The 25,215-nt window shown below is 40.6% G+C and overlaps 1 protein-coding gene across 3 annotated transcripts in view; it reads left to right on the forward strand.

The window, feature by feature from the left end:
• The window catches only part of LOC135713729 (glycerol-3-phosphate dehydrogenase [NAD(+)], cytoplasmic-like), a 39,248-nt gene that overhangs the window by 1,776 nt on the left and 12,257 nt on the right, over positions 1-25,215 (forward strand). For all 3 annotated transcript variants that reach the window (XM_065236951.1, XM_065236950.1, XM_065236952.1), the window contains exons 2-5: positions 6,151-6,328; positions 18,780-19,359; positions 19,424-19,577; positions 24,857-24,949. In XM_065236951.1, coding sequence (XP_065093023.1) covers positions 6,151-6,328; positions 18,780-19,359; positions 19,424-19,577; positions 24,857-24,949 — 1,005 coding nt within the window. The remainder of the gene's footprint in view (positions 1-6,150; positions 6,329-18,779; positions 19,360-19,423; positions 19,578-24,856; positions 24,950-25,215) is intronic.

Genomic DNA, 25,215 nt, shown 5'->3' on the forward strand with positions numbered 1-25,215 from the left:
AAGGTGCCAAAAAATATTTTGGGCGCCCGGCGAAGTGGTTATCCAAACAAAAGCTTAGGGTCACCCAAAGAGATGAACTAGCCTCAGGCTAAAAATCTCTATAATAAAGGAAAAAAAAAAAAAAAAAAAAACTTAGGGTCACCCCTTTTCATATGAGACTAGTATGTATTAGTGCAAGAAAACTTTGAATTCAAAGTTCTGCACTAATACTTGTGCAATTCACAAACGTCAGAGAAGTCTATTCAATGATTCTATCAAAAGATATATGTAACTGATCTAGATAAAACAAATACTGATCCAACCCAGCCAACTTTACGTTATCCTGATCCGACATCCCTCAGGATTGCACCTGCATCACAATGTTACGCCAATTCACTCGGTCCGTGGCGGCTTGTCTCCAATTTCTGGACGCTTCCAAGATCCTGCTCCACTTGGTCTAACCACCTTGCTCGCTGTGCTCCTCTTCGTCTTGTACCGGCCGTATTCGAGGCGAACACCATTTTTGCGGGGTTGTTGTCCGGCATTCTTAAAACGTGTCCCGCCCATCGTACCCGTCCAGCTTTCGCAACTTTCTGGATGCAGGGTTCGCCATAGAGTTGCGCCAGCTTGTGGTGCATCATTCACCTCCATACACCGTTCTCACATACCCCGCCAAAGATGGTCCTCAGCACTCGTCGTTCGAAAACACCCAGTGCTTGCAGGTCCTCCTCGAGCATCGTCCACGTCTCGTGCCCGTAGTGAACTACCGGTCTTATCAGCGTCTTGTACATGGTACATTTAATACGGAGGTGAAGTTTACCCGACCTCAGGGTCTTGTGGAGTCCGTAGTAAGCACGACTTCCGGCAATAATACGCCGATGAATTTCTCTGCTGCAGTTGTTATCCGACGTCACCAATGATCCGAGGTACATAAATTCATCCACCACCTCGAACTCACCTCCGTCGGTTGTCACGCTTCTGCCTATGCGAGCCCTATCCCGCTCGGTTCCTCCAGCTAACAGATACTTTGTCTTCGACGTATTCACCTTGAATCCAACCTTCTCCTCTTCACGTTTCAGTTTGATGTACTGCTCCGCCACTGCCTGAAACGTTCTTCCGACAATGTCCAAATCGTCAGCGAAGCAGATGAACTGGCTGGACTTATTGAAGATCGTGCCCTCATGTTAAAGACGGCACGTTTCATAACACCTTCTAGCACAATGTTGAACAGGAGGCAGGAAAGACCTATCGCCTTGTCGAAGTCCTTTGCGAGTTTCAAACGAGTCCGATAACGCAGCCGATATCTACACGCAGAACTGTAAACCATCCATCGTAGCCCTGATCAGTCTGGTCAGCTTCCCGGGAAAACCGTTCTCGTCCATAATCTTCCATAGCTCTTCACGGTCAATAGTATCATAAGCAGCCTTGAAATCGATGAATAGGTGGTGCGTAGGGACTTGATATTCACGACACTTTTGGAGGATCTGCCGCAACGTAAAGATTTGGTCCGTTGTCGATCGCCCGTTCACAAAACCGGCTTGATAACTTTGCACAAATCTGCTTGCTAGCGGCGATAAACGGCGAAAGATGATCTGGAAAAGCACTTTGTAGGCCGCGATCTTTAATAGTGATCGCTCGATAGTTCTCACATTCTAGTTTGTCGCCTTTTTATATACTGGGCATATTACTCCCTCTTTCCACTCCTCCGGTAGCTGTTCTGTATCCCAGATCCTGACTATCAGTCTAAGCAGACAAGTGGTCAACTTAGGGTCTGTTCATAAACTACGTAGACAGTATTTTGGGATTCTTCACCCCCCCCCCCCTCCCCCTGCGTGGACAATTGTCCATACTAAAAAATTAAAATTTGTATGGGCCGTGGATAGTTGTCAACCCCCCCCCCCCCCTAAAACTGTCTACGTAGTTTATGGACAGCCCCTTATCCGGGTCCATTTTAAAATGTTCCGCTCCGATACCATCTTTCCCAGCTGCTTTGTTGTTCTTAAGCTGTCGGATAGCATCCTTAACTTCACCTATCGTGGGAGCTGGCATGTCCCCCTCATCCACTGTACCGACTAAGCCATTCCTCCTGCCACCTTGGTCCTCCGCCTCTGCACCGTTCAGATGTTCATCGTAGTGCCACCTTTCAATCACCTCACGTTCGTCCGTTAAGATACCCCCTTTCTTATCCCGACACATTTCGGCTCGCGGCACAAAGCCTTGGCGGGATGCGTTGAGTTTCTTGTAGAACTTGCGTGTTTCTTGAGAACGATACAGCTGCTCCATTTCTTTGCACTCCAGCTCTTCCAGGCGGCGCTTCTTTTCCGGAAAAGATGGGTTTGCTGTCTTCGCTTCTGTTTATATCGCTCCACATTATGACAGGTTCCTTGCTGCAGCATCGCCGCCCGCGCTGCGTTCTTCTCGTCCAAAAACCGTCTGAAACTCTTCGTCGAACCAATCGTTCCGTCGATTCCGCTCCACGAACCCAACGGCGCCTTCAGCAGCGCTGTTGTTTCACATTGCAGTGAAGTCCTCAAGAGGGGCTTCGGTGAGCTCTCCCTCATCCAATGCTGCGTCGAGGCATTGCACGTACTCTCAGTTGTGACTTCGGGCAGCTTCAGTCGCTCCAGATTGTACCGTGTCGGGCGTCGGTACCGAATGTTGTTGACAACGGAAAGTTTTTGGCGCACCTTGGCCATTAGAAGGTAGTGGTCCGAATCGATATTTGCGCTGCGATAGGTCCTGACGTCGATAATGTCCGAGAAGTGCCTTCCGTCGACCAGAACGTGGTCGATTTGCGATTCTGTCTGCTGCGGTGGTCTCCAGGTGTACCGATATGGGAGGCTATGCTGGAAGTAGATACTACGTATGGCCAACAATCAATATGAAACTAACGATTTTAAATTGGCTCACTACTTGACTAGCCTATTGGTCCCAAGCAAACGATTAACGTATCCCATTCTAGTCGAAATTATAGTACTACGCAATGTTTGTTTTGATTCGCTATGAAAGTTTGACAGATAAAATGAGGGGTTATTGGTTTTTTCTATGTTTCGAGGGGTGAATCGATTAGCTTGGGACCGAAGAGAGTACCAGAGCTGAGCCAATAAGTTGAGCACGTTATTTCGGGACCTTCCAGTCTTAGAGTTACCTCTATGGTATGGCCATGTTCTTAGGGGCGGCGAAATCGATGAGTCTAAGGCCGTTGGCGTTCGTTAGCTGGTGAGCGCTGAACTTTCCGATTTTGACGTCATGGCTTGGGCAGCTGTCGTATTCCCGTTCCAGCTGCGCGTAAAAAGCGTCTTTATCGTCATCGTCACTTGCTAACTGAGGGTTGTGCGCGACGCCTTCCAGCAAACCTTCTGACTTCTTTCGATGATGTCTTAAAAGTCAAGGCTCGCCCACGCAAATCAACATCACCATCAGGTAGGGTAAGACTTCCCCTACCCAACGGTAATGTTGGCTTGCGTGGGCGTGCCTTGTATTCCTAGAAATCATCGAGAGAAGTCATTGTTTACAAAAGCTGTTACGCCCTTATTCCAGCTCTATCTAGAAATGATGTTGAGCTGTCAAAGACTCGCGCTTATTCCTGCTTACACTACACCGCAAAAACGAAAACGACATAAATCCGGGACGGGACTTGACAATCGAGCTTCTCATTCTTCTTAATGTTTTTGAAGAATTCCCTTCGGAAAGTTGTGCGTGGAGTTTAACGGAGTTGACCAATGATGCCAGGAAAATAAAATATTTATTCGGAGTTTCTACCGCAGTTTAGCAGCTCAACACAATAAAAACAACCATAAACAAACAACAATATACATCGCTTAAAACACGCAGAGCACTCAATTTTTCAACTTTCCTTTCGCAAATATAAACAATTCACAACGCCACTGACGTCAACATTGATTCTGGCATCACTGCCAGCCATATTGATGCGATCCCTCTGTTCTTTTTATTCCACGATTGCTACTGACAAATCGACCAATCAGAAACTGGCTCGGATTTGACAGCAAATTAGCTCGAAATCGCTACCCGATTGTCAAGTCTCGTCCCAGACATAAATTAGCAGAGACGTTGAATAGAGACACGCATAGACTGAAGCAAGAAGAAACCAAACGAGCAAAGTAAATAAACATTACTGTTCGCTCAATTCACCAGAAAGGAGTATTGTTCTCAATGATGAAAAAAGTGTTTAATTATTTTCACGAAATATTTGATATCTGTTATTTATTTATTTATTGTTGGTTCAATTAAATACAACATTTATTAGTGATAAAAAACAATTTCGATTCGGAACGTTTTATTTTGTTTTATGGTACTAAAAATGATTGCGCTGCAAGCAAAACAGTAAAATATGACAAAAGTTATACCATAGAGGTAACTCTGGTTATTCAGCCATGGAGCGACTGTAAACTCTCGTCTTCGCTTTAGTTTTGCAAAATGTTGCCGCGCACTTTATTTTTATTCAGTTCCGGTCGAACGTTCAAATTTTCTCAACAGCATTGCGGCACTGTATAAAAGTCATTTGAAGCCACTCGAAGAAACATGGTTGCCAGTGACATTGCCAAAAATCCATCAAAAACCGTGCTGCTGTTTTGACAGAAATTTTCTTTGCGCGTCTGTATCAACGTCTCTGATTTTTATCTAGGAGATGAGTACTTAAGGGGGTTAGGTTTTTGATAAGTATTTAGTGGGAATGAGACTGATGAAGACTGCACATTGTAGTCGAAATACGTATCTCTCGCGTAACATTTGAAAAGGGCATATCCTCGTTGATCGAATCTCTTCATCGACTTTCTCTTTGATTTACCACGGCAACATAAACGAATTTCTCGCTAAGCTCGCAGCACAGTTCGACCGAAGATGATGTTAACTTGCACCTGAAACAACACACTGAATGGGAAATTGCAGTCGGGTTATTCGCGAAAGAGAAAATCGATCAACAATGATAGGCCCTTTTCTCGTGTTGCTCGAGATCTGTCATGGATACCAAAATTAAGTGGAACTAAATGGAAGATAACCTTTTTTTACTGTTTTATTTAAGCATTCCGCTAACAACCCAATTTCATAACTTCAGTTCAGACTGTATACAAACACAAACACACACTAGTTTTTTCGAAAAAAAAAAAAAAATATTTTAAAATTTCCGAATTTTAACTTGAAAATTGTCGAGGAAATGCGCGGTGAAAGGATGTTGCTAGTGGACATTGCAGAAGTGTGGTTTACATCACACTGCAGTCTAAAAAATTATCGAGAAAATCTCCTCAAGAAAAAATCGACTAAGTCCACGTAAACAGTACCACTGAACCACAGACACACAGACGTAACTCTTCAATCTGGATCATCGTTCACGCATTTAACGATTGATTTGAAAATTATCATTTTCTCGAACTACTCACCGCAGCGTTGCCATCGGATCACTTTGACGTTTCTATATATTCTGTCTATCTTGCATGCAATATTGCTTGCGACTTTATGAGCAAGCTTGTTTTCCGCGAGAACCCCAAGAGATGTCGTTACTGAGGTCCCATGTTTTGAGGTACTTATTCAAAGAGTAACGCCTGTTTGTCTGTGACTGCACTGTCATCAGATTGACGTTAACCCCGACGGTGAAAACCTAAAATGCGATAACGTTGCTTGATGGGACAAACTGACTTGATGTGGTTTTCACATTTTTCATGATCAAAGTCCGGAGTTTTATCACGTAATATGAAAGTAGAAGCCAACCTGATAGTGGACAACATTGTTATCTTAAATAAATGGAAATCCATATAAGACTGATGTGCGATTATAGGTAGTGCTGGTGTCATTCATTTTTATGTGTGATCTTTTATTCGCGAGAAATCGACGGCTAAAATTTACAAAAGCAATTACGCCCCTTTGACATGTTGACACTGATTTATTAATTTATTTGTCCGACAATATAAACATGTTCATAGCAACCTCAATGATCGTTTGCTTTTTCAAATCAACATTGGTGCTACATTGAGCCTGTTGATTTAGACAAACCAAAATATAATTAAATCAAGTAGATGACCCATTTTGCCCCACCTGACGTCGGATTAATTTGGTCCAGAGTCGTGAGAGTCCTCGCTGAAGCATACGGGCATATTTGCCATCAAAGAAAGTACCATTTCCCTTTTCTTACCACAATTCTTTATTCATCAATTCCAGGGGTTCGGCCATCGCCAAGATCGTCGGCTTCAATGCCAAGCGTCTGCCGAACTTCGACGACCGGGTCACCATGTATGTGTTTGAGGAAATGATCGAAGGCAAGAAGCTAACGGAAATCATCAACACCACACACGAGAACGTCAAGTACCTGCCTGGACACAAGCTGCCAGAGAATGTCGTAAGTAAATTTGTGTAATAGGTTTGGGCATATGCAATAGCTCTGCAGGTTTAATTTTAGCGTTCTAATGCATCGTCTTGCGGGGCGGCGGCATAGTAGCACAAAAAGGGACTATTTTTAACGATCGTGGACTTGATCACCGGCCAAGATCGAAGCTCTGAAATAACTCGGTCGATCAGACCTTGGAGAAACGGCTGAGACGGATCAGCTGCTCCGTCGATGGTGGGTGCTGTGTAGTCGGGGGATGCAAACTATGAACTTTGCTTTGGCTGTCTGCTATTTTAGAAATTGCTGATAATATGCTTGCCGTTGACTAGCAAAAAAAAACAGGAAGACAACGCTCGTTTCGTGCAGATAAATATGAATCAAAAGCACATTTGAGCGAGAAAGTGTGTCTGGGAACATGTTTTTTTTTGAGTGGACGGGAATTTCGGCATATAAAACAATCCAGTCACTTGTAGAGATTCGTGATTAGGAGCTCATTTTGTACGGCTGCTTGTGGCTCGTCGTCGTTGAGTTGATTAACATTTATCTTATCAATAAGCTTTCAACACCACACGCTCAGTCTCACTCGTAACAACTGTCCTGGTTCAAGTATATGCGTTGAAATGAATTTATAACATGACCGATTAGGGTTCGTGTTTGTTTATAAAATTGATTATTGTACAGTGCTGTTCGATATAATAGCAGCGCATGCCGATTTTCCTACCAAATTGACAACTTTGACATGTTGTAACTTTGTTTTCTTACGATCAATTGAGCTGAAACGTTCTCCACGGAACTACAAATATGTTCAATTTTACGATTACAAAATACCATTTTTTTGTGAAGCACCTGCCGGAAAGTGAGATAGGGGAAATGCAGGTAATGTCGGCCTAAGTGTTCCTAATTTGGACCCATACATAAATTCAGCAATCGACTAAATTTTCAATAGCAACCAAAAATATCCATAAGTAACGTCCAAATAACGCGTTAATCTAGATAAAATTTATAAATACCAGATTTTTAGCGATGGGCCCAATCTTAGATCCATAGGCCAACGATAGAGACATTTCCCCTACTTGGTAAATTGTTCGAAATAATTGCAGTTGTAAACTTAAGAGAACAAAGTTGTCAATTTTGTATGAAAATCGGCATGTGCTGCTATTATATCGAACAGCACTGTATATTTGTCACTCTACACTCTACATGTATTAGTCTTCGTTGATTGGGCGGACAAGAGTGATTATATTCCATCAGAATTATTGTTTATGGTTTAAGGGGGAAAGCAAAGATCGAGTTTCGACAGCTCGAAGCAATTTTTAAGTTGATAGAGGATTTGAACTTTTCAATTTTGGTTGCGACGTCCGTCCCGCTCTGGAATGAATAGATTATCTGTTTCGGTTTGTCAAAATTAGAAACCGGTTCCACGTTAAGAAATTCCTTTGAATTAGAAGAGATATATGCACGATTCAAGCCAACCGTATCCGACTCCATCATCATCATCATCATCATCATCATCGTCAGGCATTGACATTGAGGAAGGCCAATAATAACTTCTGATGTGGGTTCCTCCCTCACCGCCGCCCATCAAATGTATGTATAAGTGTAACCGTATTGTGCACTCGAATGAACGACATGACACAGTCATCGGAAAAGTGCTGAACAAGCGCTAAGAAGCGGTAAGACACCCGTCAACCAACCGACCAACCATGTCGTGATAGTGAATAATTGACGACATCGGTGCACTCACAGGGAGTTGACTATATGCGCCCGTATGTTTATAGCTGCCTCCATTCAACACAAATAGTGCACCGTTTTCCACTGCATCTGGACTAGGTGGTATGAGTCTAAGTGCACCGATACGACCACGATCGTGTGAGACTTCAATGGCGATGATGTACTTGCACTCTGCTGCTGCAGGAGGAGGAGTATGCCAACCGTCACGTGCTCTAGACCTAGTCTAGTATATAGTGAACCAGCTGTATCTATTCATATTATAATAGTTCTTTTCTGGTATAGCACTTCTGCACGTGATTGGCTATGAACACAAAACGCGCGGAAAACTATGACTGGAACTGGCGCCGCATCAGTACGGACAGGCTTCTGGCGATGCGATCAAGTATTTGGTTTGGGTACAAGTTTGAGTAGACCACTTTCATGGTCACATTGTGCTCTTGTACTTGCATGTCTTGGCAGTGATAACAATGAGTGAGAAGGCCCTAGCCCAGCATCGTAGAGTTAATTGAGATAATTGTTTGAACTCATACGTATTTTGCTAAAGTATATGGGCGAACCATTTTTTTGATAAAACTGAGAGTGGTATAAACGGAGTGTGAAAAAAACGAACCGTGATAAAATCGAAATTCCACTGTACTAGGCAAAGCTGTGGCTCCATAAAGTAACAAAAATTGCTAATTACTATCGACACAACTTTGTGCGAATTTCGAGTTGATTAAATTCTGTTATTGAATAATTACGAACGTTGCTTTCGACGTTGAACCTATGTCAAAGCATGGTAGCACTAATTAACAATTCGATGTTTTGGTGAAAATTCCTCAGTGATAAAAAAACATTCCTTTTGATTGGAGCAAGTTTTATTCCAAGCGGTTGAGCGCCATTTGGTATGAATCGAACTAATTAGCAAGTTGATCATAAATTTGGCACCTGCTAGATCTACCAAGGCGAAAACAGGTTTGGTCAATGATCATATTTTACATCCATTACACCGTATCAGCGTGAGAAAACGAATAGCTATTCAACATGTTTTCTTATGCATTCTTTCACATATTAATTCTTGTTATCATTGACTATTACGTCCCAATTAGAATTATACCCTCAATGAAGTGTTCTTCGAACACATCCACGGTTGTTAACTGAGAGCTGAACAAATCCAGCCCAAATAGCGAAACAACAAAATGAATGTCAGGTTTGATGTTCTCTGTTTTCCGGCTTGACATTCTCTGAATTTCAGTCTTGATTTCCACTGAAATAACCTATTATCGTCAGAGGGTAAACAAAGTCCTAGAGCACTCAAATTTGGCCAATAGATGCTCTGAGACACAATGTATCCACATGCCAAAATTGAGCTCTCAAGGACGTTGTTTACCCTCTGACGATAATAGGTTAAGGTATTGCTGAAGCCAACATTTCCCCTAGGTATTGCACGATTGTTCGCTATGGAAAATAATTCAAATTAGTGTTGAAATTCAGCCATTTTGGTTTTCAAAATTTCACCAAAACTTGATGTTCTACGATGGTTTCTCACTGTTTAAGACTTAGGACTCTCGGTGGCCTATTGACGACCGTTTTTGTTGACTGAACAGAAGATCGTTGGTTCAATCTCAGTTTCCTTAACTCTTCGAGCACCAAATTGAAAATGAACTCGATTTTTTTAAATGATGTATCTCGGATTCTGTTCATCTGTTTTCTAATGTTTTATACAGTTGGAAAGGTTATTTGTCTGTGTAGCATTGTACTAGATATTTCGATTAGTTTTCAGGGAAAAATATGCAAGGAGAAATCAATCAGTTTTAACTTGCTAAAACGGCTTGTATACCGACTCGACAAAAGTGGAAAACCACAAAACTTGCATTCGTTCCAACCACTATGTGACATGACATATTAAACCACAAGAAAGAGGCACTAATATCCTTTCCAACAAGATAAAAACATCAGAAATCCGTTGAAAATTACCGAAGATATTACAAAAATAGAACAGGTAACATTATAGCTCAGACAAACAGACATAACTGTTAGAAGAAAATTCTTCAACAAATATTGTCAAGTGTATTTTGCATACACAATCTAGAACCCTCTATCATGGACATTCCCAAGGATTGATTTGCAACCGGAGCATCCTTCGTTCATGCAATTTTTTCACTAGTTGCTTTTCCCTCGTTCTGTCAACACGTCAGCTTTGTTGAATAAAAACAAAACACATGCAAGTAAGGGAAGCCGGCTCTACGACATTTTCCATAGATCTATAGAATTGATTGAATTTTGCAGAAATATGGATCCGTAGGACATATTCACATAATCTCAGTTTTTTTAAGGGATTTGTTTTGTTTGTTTAGTGTGATTTGTCTTTTGCTGGAAACAAATTTTTAATCGTCAATGCATCGCTAATGAGTAACCTTTCTACCACCGCTCACCATTCTAACGTGTACACAGTAAACAAATATACAGTATCCCCCGCTATGTCGGCTCTCGATAATGCACCGCCGGGATTTACCTAAATCAGAATACAGTTTAGTGGTACTGTTTACGTGGATTAAAAAAATCTAAGCACTTGTAAACAGTACCACTGAACTGTCAAAAAGTTCAATAAATCTCAGGTCCCATAATATTTAGGAGGCTTACAGTATCATTACTTGATTATCGTGTGTTTCGTGAAACTTAACGTCGTTGGTTTTTAATTTTTGCAATAACAACGCAATCGTAGCTTGTATGATCTGTTATGAAGGGCTTGGTGGGCTTAGAGCGACCATTTTTGCTTACTGAGCAGAACATCATGAGTTTAATCTCAAGCCCCTCCCCATTCAAGATTTGTTAATCGCTTTTTTTGTTAATGTGAATACATTGGAATAACAACAAATCGATTATTGGTGTGTTGTAATAAAAGGAGCTCATGTGCATAGTGGAAAACGTTTTTGATTACTGAGCGGAAGACCGTGGTTTCAATCCCAAGCTCCTTCGCGTTATAGGATCGTTAGTATATCCATTCAGCTTATCGTTTACCAAAAACGAATCATGCTGCAAACCCAACACTTTTATCCAACATCTCAGTGATTTCTCGTTGAAGTACAGAGGGTTTCTCGGCTTCCAACAAAGCGGGTATCACGTCAACTGTCGTCAACACATTCCTACCCTTTCCTTTCTTGATTTGTGTTCAGGTGCGGCCGGCACACAACAAGCGGAATGACCAATGTGTAGCTGCTTGGATGTAATATTCAACATTTTTTTTTCTGTATTCATCAGATTAGTATATGAGTAATTCTCGTTGAAACCAGACCGACATTGATACATAGTCTTTAATCATTTAAATATATCCGTTTGATTGGTCGAATCTGATGAAAAAATGAGATTGCCACTTTCCTTAGCTCAAATTAATGGACCCCTCGCTCGCCAAGGGGCCTTACAGTTTTCAAAAAAGTTGAATTTCTAGCAATTCTTGACACATTTATCATTTAAATCCTTGTAATTCCATATAGAACCTTCCTGCAAACAACACGTTATTACAGAGGAAGGATAGGGCTTTCATTCAGAATGGAAATTTTTATGGCGGTTATTTCGGGTTTGACCGTCGTATTGGATTTTATCAGAAAAACTATGATTATCACCGATTTTGATTCTGAGGTCACCATCTGAAAGCTGAGAAAAATGCTATCAGATCTTGTATCAGATACGCTCAACATATTAGGTGAGCAATTTCATCAACACTATGAACGAACCATTTTTCTATAGGCCTTTTTAATGCACCACCAACGTAGAGTGCGTCACGCGAGTTCAAGAGAAAACGTTGACCAAACCGTTTGTTTGCATCAGAATAAGGATTTTTCACAACGTTAATTAAAGTATTTTTCATTCAACATCTTGTCAATTTCCATCGGCAATTGTCTTATGGTACGATTTCCCACAGACCTGAACTGATTTGCACCCAAACTATTGACACACAAGAAATCCGCAAGATCATAACCACTAAGGCACTATTCTAATCTTCCATTTTTCTCAACAAAAATATTCTTGAACACCAGCAGGATCCTTGCAAAAACGATACAGAATTAAATTTTTCAACTGTAGATCAAGTTTTGGAGCATCTCAGATGAATCAATTTATCAGGAAAAGTGAAAAAGTGTCCTATGTCTCACGGCGAAAATTTCTGCTCACAACCCTTTTTTGACGTTCTCCTATTCACCACCAGAGGTTGAATCGATCGCTTAGTTTCTATTAAAAAGGCGTTTAACGAGCTTCGCAATTTTCCACGCATGATGATCCAGCAACGTCAAAGCAGCGCCAGCGTTCAGTGCGCGTGTGTTTTATATTTATTTGCGTGGTTGTGTATTGTTGATGTTTAGTTTTTCTCGACGGAAGTTTGTTCTGTGTCTGTCAAATCCAGGATGGCCGCCAAAAAAATTTCCATTCTGAATGAAAGCCCTATGCTTCCTCTTCATAATATCGTGTTGTTTGCAGGAGGGTTCCATGTGGAATTTCAATGATTTAACGTGATAAATATGTCAAGAACTGCTAGAAATTCAACTTTTTTGAAAACTGTTTGGCCCCTTGACGAGCGAGGGGTCCATTAATTTGAGCTAAGTAAAGTGGCAATCTCATTTTTTCGTCAGTTTCGACCAATCAAGCGGATATATTTAAATATTTAAAGAATAAAAGGGATCTGTTTTCTACGAGAATTACTCATATGGTATGTGTTTCCTTGGTACCCTTATCATTTTCAAGATAAGATCATCCACTAAATTGACCTGAAGAATAACTGGCATCACTGATAAGTTCACCACCATGACAAATGCGAGCACATTCCCAACTGTCGTTTAAGTATCGCATCGCTTTCTGAATTTAGTACTGAAATTAGTATCACATCGCGTTACATTGCAGTGAATCACGTTCCGCGGCATTTTCGGGACCTTATTTGTATGTATTTGTATTTCAGTAATTGTTTGTAACATTCGTGTTTGATTAATCCGTACCGTAACGGAATTCATTCGTAGTTCTTGGAATGATCACAAAGTCGTCTAGAACTAGATACATTGATTGAGCTCTTCTTGTCGGTAGATGCACCCTGATAACCCAGGGTCGCTACGACTTTGCATCTCTGGTTAGGTCTAGTGCGAATTTTTGCGTGGATTGGATCCACCTAGTCTGACTGCAACTAAGTCTCAATGTTAATTATTTAAAGACTTTATTCCAATCATGTCAAGGACAATTTTCTGGCGGGGGAAGGTGGTAAAAAGCTAGCTATTTAGTTTAGATTAGTTTAGTGATCTCTCAAGATGTATTGCAAACTTTATTAAAAGAAATCCTAAATTTCTGAGAGAATCAGCGGAATTTTTGAAAACAGAACGAACTTTTTTATAGTTTAAAGATTATCAAAAGAATTCAGTCATCCCAGTCATCAACCACCAACCGCTGAAAATATGAATGATCGCGTATTTCTGTTGTTCATTACATGCCAAGTGAAATTCGAGAACGTAATTTCATTTGAATAGCTTGTTTAACCAGGTCTTAAACAATCGTCACGTCGGTCATAGCTTGTTATGATTGCCTGAACCATGCGTAAAAAGAAAATTAATACATTGAACGTCGCGTGAAAGTGGATCTTAATGATGGCCTAAGTACTCTTTCGTAGCTTTTAGTTTTAGGATTTCAAAGATCGTCGGTTGCAGTGGCTTGCTTGCTGAGCAGAAAACGCGGTCCCAGGTCCTTTCATATTAAAATTGTATGGTAAGATCGTTTGTTTATCGTGTATTTTGTAAAACTTTTCGTTGTCGTCGGTGCCGGGTTTGAATAGTTATAAAAAACTTGAGTAACGCTATAATGTGAGGGGCTCGGTGGCCTTAGAACAACCGGTTTTGCTTACTGAGCAGAACATCATGAGTCTAATCTCAAGCCCATCCACATTCAAGATTCGTCAATCGTTTTATTTGTTAACATGACTACATGGTAATAACAGCAACTCGATGATTAAAAAGGAGCTCGTCTGCCTAGTGGCAAACGCTTTTTGCTTACTGAGCAGAAGACCGTGGGTTCAATCCCAAGCTCCTTCGCGTTATATGATTGTTAGGACATCAATTCAGCTTATCGTTTACCAAAACGAACCCTGCTGCAAACCCAACCCTATTACCCAATATCGCAGTGATTCCTCGTGGAAGTGCAGAGGTGCCTAGTTTGAGATCACCAGTTTTTACACATTGAGGATTATTGCTAGTCCCACGCATCGTCTATTGGTTCTCTGTGTAATTACAGCTGGTCTGGCAATAACAGAGTAGCAACCGTGGGCGGTCAATCATGCTCATGCTCAAAAGAATTCAGTCATCCCGTCCAGTGGCGTCGCGTAACTTCACTTTTTACCTGTTCAACAACTTTGAAAACGTTATTTAGGGTCATGTTTACATTCAAATCAATTTTAAACAATACAGAGTCCTCTAGTTTGACTTATTTGTATCCATTTGAACCAATATTGTTTTGTTTGTTTACGTTTTGAGAGTTGTTGAACAGGTAGATTGAGGTTAGGGCGACGCCACTGATCCCGTCTATGATGTTTGGGAGAACTTCAGAGATGCTTAGGAATTTCAGGAAGACTCTTCCAAGACGATTCAGGGAACCTCAGGGAAGCTAATGAAAAGTTTAGAGATGGTCATCAATCACAGAGAAGTTTAGGTTTCTTCAAAAAAGTGAGTATAAAATGTTTTGGGTATCTTGATAATACTTTGAAAATCATTATTAAGCTTAGGGGGAACCTCAGAGAAAGTCGTAAATTTTCCAGTTTAGAGAACCTTAGAAAAGTTCAGGGTACTATAGATTTGTTCAGATAATTGTAACAAAATTCAAGTAACCTTCAGATAAGCTTGAAAATATTAAAGTAGTTCTGAAAACTTCATCAGTTAAGGAATTTCAAGGAACCATAAGCAGGGGTGACCTTAACGAAATTTCAAGAACCTTGGAGTCTGCTAAATTTTTAGGATCCAGTCACTTTGAAGAACTATTAAGAGAATTTTAGAAAACAAAATCCAAAGCAATTTTGAGCAGATTTTAGAATTGGTCCTAGAGATAACACCAAGGGCGAATATTATTATTATTAAATAATATTCAGAGAAAATGTCCTATGAAATTTTGAGATGAACTCTAAGCTCCAACTCGGATTAACTTTTAATATTGAACCTGTTTGGATGATCTGCAAAATTCTTGCTTAGCGACGTGTTGATTAACTCTGTCGTCGACAGCAATGAATCAGTGTTCACTTAGCTGTCGACAGAAGCAGACCACTTTCGATGTGTGTCACGCGATCGTCTGCTTACTCGGCAGCAAATATTGACGAGTGCACCGATGAATTTGAGTTCACTCACTCGAGAAAAAGTGACACAAGCTGCGGGCAATGTTTACTAATCATGAACACTAAATGTTCATTATTCATTATTCATGAACATTTAGTGTTCATGATTAGTAAACATTGCCCGCTGCTTGTGTCACTTTTTCTCGAGTGAGTGAACTCAAATCCATCGGTGCACTCGTCCATTCCCAAGTAACAATTTTGGTTTTATGAGGGTTCTGTAGACCATGATTTAGACTTGTAGAATGCTATAAAACCTCGATAAAACCTGAAATGTTACTTGGGTTGTGTGGTCCTCCTCATTGTTCTTCGTCAGCAGTTTTTTCGGTCGATGTGACGTCGACTTTGGAAAGCAACCATTTCGTGATGAGTGTGTGAGTGATGACCACGTTTTGCGTCCATTGCTGCAATGGAAGCACTCTGCCCCTCGTTGGCGATACTGCCATACAATGAAACCACTGGAAGTGGATCCCGTTCTGATGGAGGAAGCTTATTGGACAGCGTAAGACAAAGTGTTTATTGTGTTGTACCTTTTGAATATAGTTTTACGATGTTATAGTGAATAATAATCCTCGGCTCTGTAAATTAAATTCGATTGAGCCTTATCAAATAAATTAATAAACAAAAATAATACAGCAATGAAGCCGGACATTCTTGATCGTGATTTAGTCCAAGGATAATATCGGTTGTAGCACAGACAAACAGGCATAACACATTGAATGTTTCTCACTGTAAATCCCAATTATATATGGTCGAAAAATCTCACGCTAGCGATTAAATCTACAAAAAATCTTTTTTCATCTTTTGCATGTAAATTCATCTACTCACATCGCTCTCCACCTTTTTGCAGGAAATCTTCAAAATCCTCATGAATCTTCTCTCTATCTATTAAGCGCGCACGCATCACACAACAGCAAAGCAAAAAAATTCCAGCATCTTAGATAGAGTCGCCTCCTTCGGTCGCTAAAACATTACCGCAATCTGTTGAGTACACTGTGGTGGGTAGTACGCTGAACAAATGGTGGTAGTGTGTAAACGTCATACGCAAAGGAATTGACTATGCGCGCCACAGGTGACGGTACTACCAACTAGGATATTTTTAAATTGACCGTTAAATGCTTGTTCGATGAACAACTTGCGAGTGTTATGTCTATTTGTCTGTGGTTGTATTTCAGAAAAATTACAATTGCAATAACAATTATGTTGTGTAGCTGAACTACTCATAATTGCATATCAGTTCTACACAGCGCTCTTCGCATGTCCGTCCCACAGCGAAAATCAGCAAGCCGAGAAAATCGCGTTTTAAGTTTGCTTCGTACAATTGCTTCTTATGTGATGGGACAACCAATCTGACTGTCTATCCAAACTTTTTCAGAACAAAGTTGTTGAGTTCATCCAGAAAATATGAGTAATTTGCAACCACTATTTGCATTGAAATACCCAGGTTTGACAAAAATGGGACCGTCATGCGAAGAACGGCAGCATATGGGTAGGAAATCAAGCAAAGATGCGATTATGGGCAGTGAACAACTGTTGATAATTCATGAAAGTAAAGTAATTTTTCAAATTGTGAAACATTGCTTGAATTCCAACGGTTTCTGCTCGTCATGAACTCATTTATAATTTACAATAACCTCTAATTCAAAACAGTGTTAAAGATTATATGTACCCCCTCTAACCTCGGGTAAGCTGCGAATATTCGGCCCAACTCCTATTAGACATAGTAATAAGTGATTTTTGTTAAAAACAATGCACAATGAATTATCGGCTCCGTAAAGCTAACGTAATTGAGCATTCCAAATAAACGAACTAGATAAAAGAGATTGTCTGTAATGGAAGATGCATAAATGACGTAGAATTTTAGATTGACCAGCCATTTAGAAAAATACACTACAAGCGGGAAGGTGCCCAAGTAGCATATTTTTCTACATAACTGGTCACCCTAAAATGCTACGTCAGTTATGGATCTTCCCTAAGCAATTTAACTTTTTATTATTGAATACAACACTATATAACTCCATTGCTTATGCCTCTGTCATTACAGTACTTACGGATTTGATATGCTTAAAAAATATGTTTTAAAACTTACTCACATACTCTTGCAGTACACGGAACACGGCATGCGGAACCAGCCAGGGTTTCAAGGTTATCCTTAAATTTAATAGTTAGTAACGGAAGACGTAATACACGATTTGTCTCATTAACTCAAAGCGACGGCGTACGAGATGCAGTCTCTGTCTGCACACACCCATATTGCACTGCTGGAACGGGGAGATAACCACCTCGATACGAGCTTGTACTACAATAACAACAAGCGAATAATTGCGCTGTCACTGCAATTTGTGCAATGACGTATTGGATAGGGCGTTTTGTGTATCCATCCAATTAAGTACTTATTGCGGTCTTCCACAATGTTCAATTACCTACTTCAAAGTTGAATGCGATCTGGTAAAAAATAAATCCATCATCACATTACGTGATCACCCACGACAAGAACGATGCCTAATATTCAACTTTTTGCCTATTGAAAGAATCTACTACCTCTGCACGTTAGCGTAACTAAAGTAGTGAGTAGAGAAATGTAAACACAAACAGAATATACACTTGATGTTTATTATTTTAACGCGGCTCAGGTGTCGTTTACTTTTGCAAACTAACCGCACTCAAGTCGCTTCTAGTGACGTCATTTACGAACACTTCCATTCGTTGATAATGACGAGCAATTGGACACGAAAATGAGCACTATTTCGTAATTATTTATTGCAGATGGTGCATGACTCCTATCAGTGAGCTTACGTGCATATATCACTGAATAACAAACAACCACAACAGTTGATTATATGTAGAAGGGATTTCAAGGTGCTTATCTTTATCAGCGCCCGCACCGCTTTGCACGCGCGTTTGAACCTCGATTTGCAATGGTAATCAATGTCGGGATAAGTTCAACTCACTCTAGCTGGGTGCCATTGACTTTAAGAACAGCAAGTTTAAAGTGCAGTGACACATGGATATGCCATACACTCACTTCAAGTAACATACTGACAACGAACGCGCGCTGATTGATTACATAACAATCGGGTCTATTTTCTGCCTCGTTCACAGAAATTACAAACAGTAAGACCGAGGGGAAATGTTTGGGTTTATCGCATTCGTTTTTCTCATGAATCGCTTTTGAAAACAACAACTACTGCGAAAATGCTGGGGCGTACCTACTAAGGTCACAGGGTAGCGAGATTGATGGATCCTCATTAACGATTCATATTTCGAACAACTGGTTGCGTTCACGTCGTGATTGGTTGTGATCGTGATTGATTGCCTTATTTATTTAAGTTAATCCTAAAACAATCTGCTATCAATGAGAAAACCACCGGATGTTAATCGGTTATTTTTCTATCCGTTCCCCCGCAGGTTGCCGTTCCGGATGTCGTGGAGGCCGCCAAGGATGCCGACATCCTGATCTTTGTCGTGCCCCATCAGTTCATCCGAGGTCTGGGCACTCAGCTGCTCGGCAAAATCAAGCCGACGGCCGTTGGTCTATCGTTGATCAAGGGTTTCGACGTTGCCGAGGGCGGTGGCATGGAGCTGATCTCGCACATCATCACCAAGCACCTGAAGATTCCCTGCTCGGTGCTGATGGGTGCCAATCTGGCCGGTGAGGTTGCTGAGGAGAAGTTCTGCGAAACCACCATCGGCTGCCGGGACATGAAGATGGCCCAAACGCTGCGGGATCTGTTCCAGACGCCCAACTTCCGAGTCGTCGTGGTGGACGATGTCGACGCGGTGGAGATTTGCGGTGCGCTGAAGAACATCGTTGCATGCGGTGCCGGATTTGTGGACGGCATGGGACTGGGCGACAACACCAAGGCCGCCGTCATCCGGTTAGGACTGATGGAGATGATCAAGTTTGTCGATGTGTTCTATCCGGGCAGCAAGCTGTCGACGTTCTTTGAGAGCTGCGGTGTAGCGGATCTGATCACCACGTGCTACGGTAGGTTGATTTGTGATCTGGGGATAAAAATGTATTTTAATCGTTAAAAACTGATATGTTGCAGGTGGTCGCAACCGTAAGGTATCGGAAGCGTACGTGAAAACCGGAAAGTCGATCAAGCAGCTCGAAGACGAGATGCTAAACGGTCAGAAGCTACAGGGTCCGATCACTGCCGAGGAGGTCAACTTCATGCTGAAGAACAAAGGCATGGAAGACAAGTAAGTCCAGGATCAATTAGCACAATAATCGGGTTAACTGTGGCGGTCTGTGGGGTGTACGTAGTTTGCTGTAAAATAGATGCAAAATGATCAATAATGTTGCATTCTGCCAAATACGCAATATCCACTGGATTAGTTAGGTGGAATGCCGCTCCCATAACAGTCCTATTTTTAACGAAAATGAGTTATACGATTGTCAAGAACCATCACTTTACTATATACGAGAAATACCAAAACTATGTTGTCCAATCCATAACAGCTCATAGAGAAAACAAAATATTCAACAGCGTTTTCTTCAGATTTCTGTTTTAACAAATGGGACAACTATGCTCATAAGGGCAGTATATTGATCATATACAAGTCATTGCAAACTAGCATTACGTTGGCTCGATAAGCATCACCCGACGGATACATGGATTCTGCATTCGTTTTCATTCAAATTCTGTTTCTATTCCCACCTTTTTTACGAATGTTGATAGCCGCAATACTAAATATTATGACCGGGTGTACCCTATGTGTATCCAGGTACTCAATTTGACCGCCAATGATGATGTTCTTCAATTCTGATGTCGCATGATAGGTTAGGTTAGCCAGGGCTGCTGGTAGCAAGTTATTTTCACTATTTTAAAGACAGTCACTTTTTACACAAAAAGTCACTATTTTCCAAAAAAAAAGTAACTAAAGTCACTTTTTCTCAACCAATATACTGCCCTTTTCATCATAGTTGCCCTATTCGTTAAAACAGCAAGCTGAGAAAAACGCTTTTGAAGATTTTTTCTCCATGGGCTTTTATGGATGAGACAACATAGTTTTGGTATTTGTCGCGACATTTTCTGAACAAAGTAAGAAACTTTTCGTGTACATTGTAAGTGATGGTCATGGATTGTCAACGATTACAATGTATAACTCATTTTCGTCAAAAAATGCTAATGGGACTGTTATGCAGCACATGGCAGTATATATTGTAAAGGAATTGAAAAACAATTTCAAAATACTTGAATTCACCACTTTGTACTTAGCATTGAGAAAAAGTCTACAGTCGTTATGAGAAAATACAGGCAAAAAAACGTTCTGATATTAGTAAATAAAAAAATACGATAAGCTGAACTATAAGTCATTTCGAATACATGGCTTAGTTTCCATAAGCGTGATCGAGTAAATCGAATTTTCATGAATTTAATCTCAAATCTGTGAACTTATTTCACGCCTGTTCAGTGCGACTAGCGATTTCGTAACGCTAATAACGAAAATGCAAAATAAAATCATGATTTTGTGATACCACGAACCCTTAATTGTGATTTGCGTTCCTGCAAACGTGAACTTGGATCACATGCAAAGCTGCAGCTGTCATCTTCAGGTTGTTGTCAAACTTATCCAAACTGAGTGCTCGGATTCGTCGAGAATAGTGTATTGCTTATTAGTGCATTCAGCTGAGTTCGCCAGTCAGAATGGTGGTGGAGTTCATCAAGCTAGCCAAAATCCTCGAAGGAAAGGGTGAACCAGTGAACGTTCTGTTCCAAAGCGACAAAGCGGCACCAGTTGTCGAGAAAACTTTGAAGATTGCCCCAGAGGCGGTGGGTATGCTTTCCGCTAGTTCGGACCATACACTCAAAAGATTTTCAAATCTAAATAGATTAAAAGTTACACTAAATCACAACTCTCCTGACCGACGCATAGCTTGGAATATAGACAGAGAATACACACTTAGTATAAACATAGATTATACGTCATAATGTATATTCTGCAATTATAAAATCTTAGTTAAAACTTGGTTTGCTTGTATTCAGGCTGCTGTTAGAACTAGAATTTTATTTTCATTTTAAATGGATAGAGAAACGAAGTATGAAGAAACATTGAAAGCTATTTATTTTGAATTTTTCCTTACAATAATTGTACTTGTAATTATCATCACCATCGTGATCATCTCACCGGGCATTTAGCAATCATCGATTGGGTTGTGGTTGCGTCGAGGGTTGCATTTTATTTCGTGGCCGTTGCGATCGATTCCGAGCTCCAGCTGGCTTGACTGGCCAGACTTACCACCAGGTTGTTTCGTATCGGACTGGGGTTGTGATTGTTGCTATGTCCTGTTTTCCTTTTCGGGCTATCTCTACTTGCCAGCTATCAGCATTTCAAACAATCGGGTTAATCTGTATCTGCAGTGAGCTAATCAATCAGCATATACTTATAGTTTCCTCCATTTCCCGCTGCGCCTTGTTCATCTTCAACGCTGCACCGAAACCCTCCTTGGAGAATGCTGTTGTTATCTTTTACACTCCCACACTTTGTAAATCATCGAAACTATCAGGAATTAACGACAGCATGGATGGGGCAGCTTCTTTTTGCTGAAATTAATAAGATATACCCAGTGGCGTCGCTATAACCTCAATCTACCTGTTCAACAACTCCCAAAACGTAAACGAACAAAATAATATTGGTTCCAATGGGTACAAATAATTGAAACTAGAAGACCCCATGCCCTTTGAAACTGATTGGAATGTAAACATGACCCTAAATAACGTTTTCAAAGTTGTTGAACAGGTAAAAAGTGAGGTTACGCGACGCCACTGGATATACCTTTCTTTAACACACCAAAAAGAAAACCCCAGTAACATACCTGAAAAGATTTGGCATTCTCCTACAGGATCTCAGTCAGCAGCCTTCCGATCCTATCCTTTTCTTGGCAGAGGTGGACGTCGGAACCCAGTCGGATCATTGTTGTTTTTAGCGGATTGCACTTGGGTCGAACCCATATATAGGATAGTCATTAGAATGTCCGTGTAACTACACTCGATCCGTCCTGGAACAACAATTTTTGCCTGTGGGGATGAGGTGCCAAGTTTCGTTTGACTTGTTATGAAAATCGTGACTTGACGATGACGAATTTCGGAACGGATTTTTTCCCGTGTACGCATATCTGTCAAAAAATGAACATTACACCAGGAAACTGGGAAAAGCATGTGAATTGCGATGACAAATTGGAAAAAATATCAGTAATTCTTTTTTCCAAAAAAAAATAGATTCTGAACCTTGAAAACTAGACCATATGTGCTAGATTTTCATAAGTCTTTGAAGATTTATCAAGAAATGTTGCTGAAAATACCTAAAATAATTTAGAAGGAGTTCTAGATATAACATCTAGATATTTCAGAGTACAAAGTACAAACTACGAAAGTTGCATGTGAATTTTAGTGCTCTGCGACGATTCTATAACATTCCCCAGAATGTACCATTCCCCAGAAAAGCATGCCAGGTATTAGATTGACTATTTTTGTTTATTATATAGTCACTCCTGGAATCTTCTTTCGCGTACAAAAAAAGAAGAGAAAAACTTCTTAATGAATCAAGGGGTTTTCCCTTCTTTGAAAATATAAGAAAAGGAAATAATTAATTCTTTGGATATACGATAAAGAAGGGAATATTCTAAGGAAAATATATAACAGCGGTGCCGGTGGTGTAGTGGTAAGCGTGATTATCTCTCACCCCATTGGTCACTCTCAGAACCACGGGATGCCCTCGAAAAAACATGTATTGGGGACAAATGCGTTTTTACACCAAACCATACCGTGCGACAACTCTTTCTTAATGGTGTGACCGTGGCTCCAAGAGCGGTCAATGTGGTCATGTTTTGGTGTAAAAACGCAATTGTCCCTACTACATGTTTCCCCGGAGGTATCGCGTGGCTCCAAGAGCGGTCAATGTGGTCATTGATCCATTTAAAGTTTATGAAAAGCCTATTATGAATATATGAATAATGATCTGTCGCACGGCTTGTTTGGTGTTAAAATGCAATTGTCTCCTGCTACAGGTTCCTGCAGGGGCATCCGCTTCCACATCTGGACCCTACCTATCGACCCATGAACTCATGAACCGGGGACCAACGGCTTTACTTCCCTTCCGAAGGGTTAGAAGTAGATGTTATGCCTCAGAGCATCCCGGCGGCGCAGACTGGGATTCAACTCAGGCCTGCTGAGGTAATCGCTTACCACTACCCCACCGGCGCCGTTTTACCGACGTTTAACTCTTCTGATTTTTGAACCACTAAACACTGAACGCCTTTTGTCCATTTCGACCTTTATGTGACGTGTTGTCCATTCGACCTTACGGCCTTTTGTCCTTTTCACATTTCAATTTCATTCGACCTTTTGTGTGTCGACCTTTTATTATACAACCTTCCTTAACTCGATATTGAATAGACGGTGGTATCCCCTTTCCTGCAAGATAATAGGTCGTATGAATAAAAGCGTTTACTTTACTTTGCCTGTAAGAAAAGCACGGGAAAGTAAAGTAAACTCTTTTTATTCATATGGCCCAATATGTTGTAACACAAGATTTCCCAGAAAGTTCTATTTCGCGGAAAATCATCTTCCGGAATTTACCGTAAAACGATTTATTTTTTCAATCATATGTTTGGCACACAAACAAATACCTCCCAAATATGTACCAGCAACTGCTTTTCCAATGCATGAATTTAGTTTTGAACCTTCATGCTTTGTTTATTTTTTAGAATTAAAAGTAGATTAAAAATGCAAACATGAATGAATCGTTTGTAAGTGGAAACGTTTCAAAAGTACAATTTATTCTACTTGATGAAATCTTGCATAAATTATCCTATAACAATATCATGAAAACAGATTGTCGACGAATCCAGGTGTAGTGATCAACTTCACCCCGTTTTACGGTACCATTTTCCAGAATATTTCCTTTTTTTTAATATTTTGCCTAGTCAATTAAGAAGACGCGGACTGGTTTTGAAAATCTTTCCGGTTGGAAATTTTCTCGACTTCCCTTGGCATAAAGTAACTTTGTGCTTGCCAGACAATATACAAATTCATACGTACAGAAATCCCCCGAAAAGCGCGGTGGCTGGTGCAGTCCACCCACCACTATTTCTCGAAAGTCCTCCAACTAATTGAGCTGATTTTTTGTATGTGATTAATGTCAACCAACAAATAAATTGGTTGGAGGACAGTCAAAAAATAGCGGTGGGTGAACTCTGCACCACCCGCCGCACTATTCGCGGGATTCCTGTACATTGATTGGTATACATGTAGTAGCGTTTTAAAGAACACTAAGTTGAGAGCTGGTATATAATCTAGAACAGTCTGACTTGGATCTGTGTGGCGGAAAATAGCCCTTTCTCAAGTAAATCCTTAGTAAATTACTCTTCAGATCTCTCCATGTATCGAGAGTGTTCAAACGCCACTACAATACGCCGTTTTCATTTATTTTACAGAAATAGCTTTTCCGGTCCTTATTAATCCATTCCTGTTTTGCAGATTCCCCCTGTTCACGGCGATCCACAAGATCTGTACCGCTCAAATCAAACCCCAGGGCTTCCTGGATTGCTTACGCAACCACCCGGAGCACATGTAAGTCAAGCCTAAACCAATATGCTTTTTTTTTATTCTTCCGAAAAGTCTTCTACATTTATTCGCATTGTTTGGCTCCTAATTTCTGTTTGTTACATTTCGAAAGTTTGTTATCGCAAAATCACCCTAAAACAAGAACAACTACAACACACGAGTACAAACATTGAGTCGCGTGACTAAAAACAAAATACTTGCAATTGTACTGTTACCGGAAGTGTAACATTGATAGGAAAAAGCTTTTTCGTTCAACGAATTTAGTGCTAACT

This window comes from Ochlerotatus camptorhynchus, unplaced genomic scaffold, assembly GCF_037179485.1.
Source record: "Ochlerotatus camptorhynchus isolate MF236.1 unplaced genomic scaffold, CSIRO-AGI_Acam_v1.1 ptg000577l, whole genome shotgun sequence".
Lineage (NCBI taxonomy): Eukaryota > Metazoa > Arthropoda > Insecta > Diptera > Culicidae > Ochlerotatus > Ochlerotatus camptorhynchus.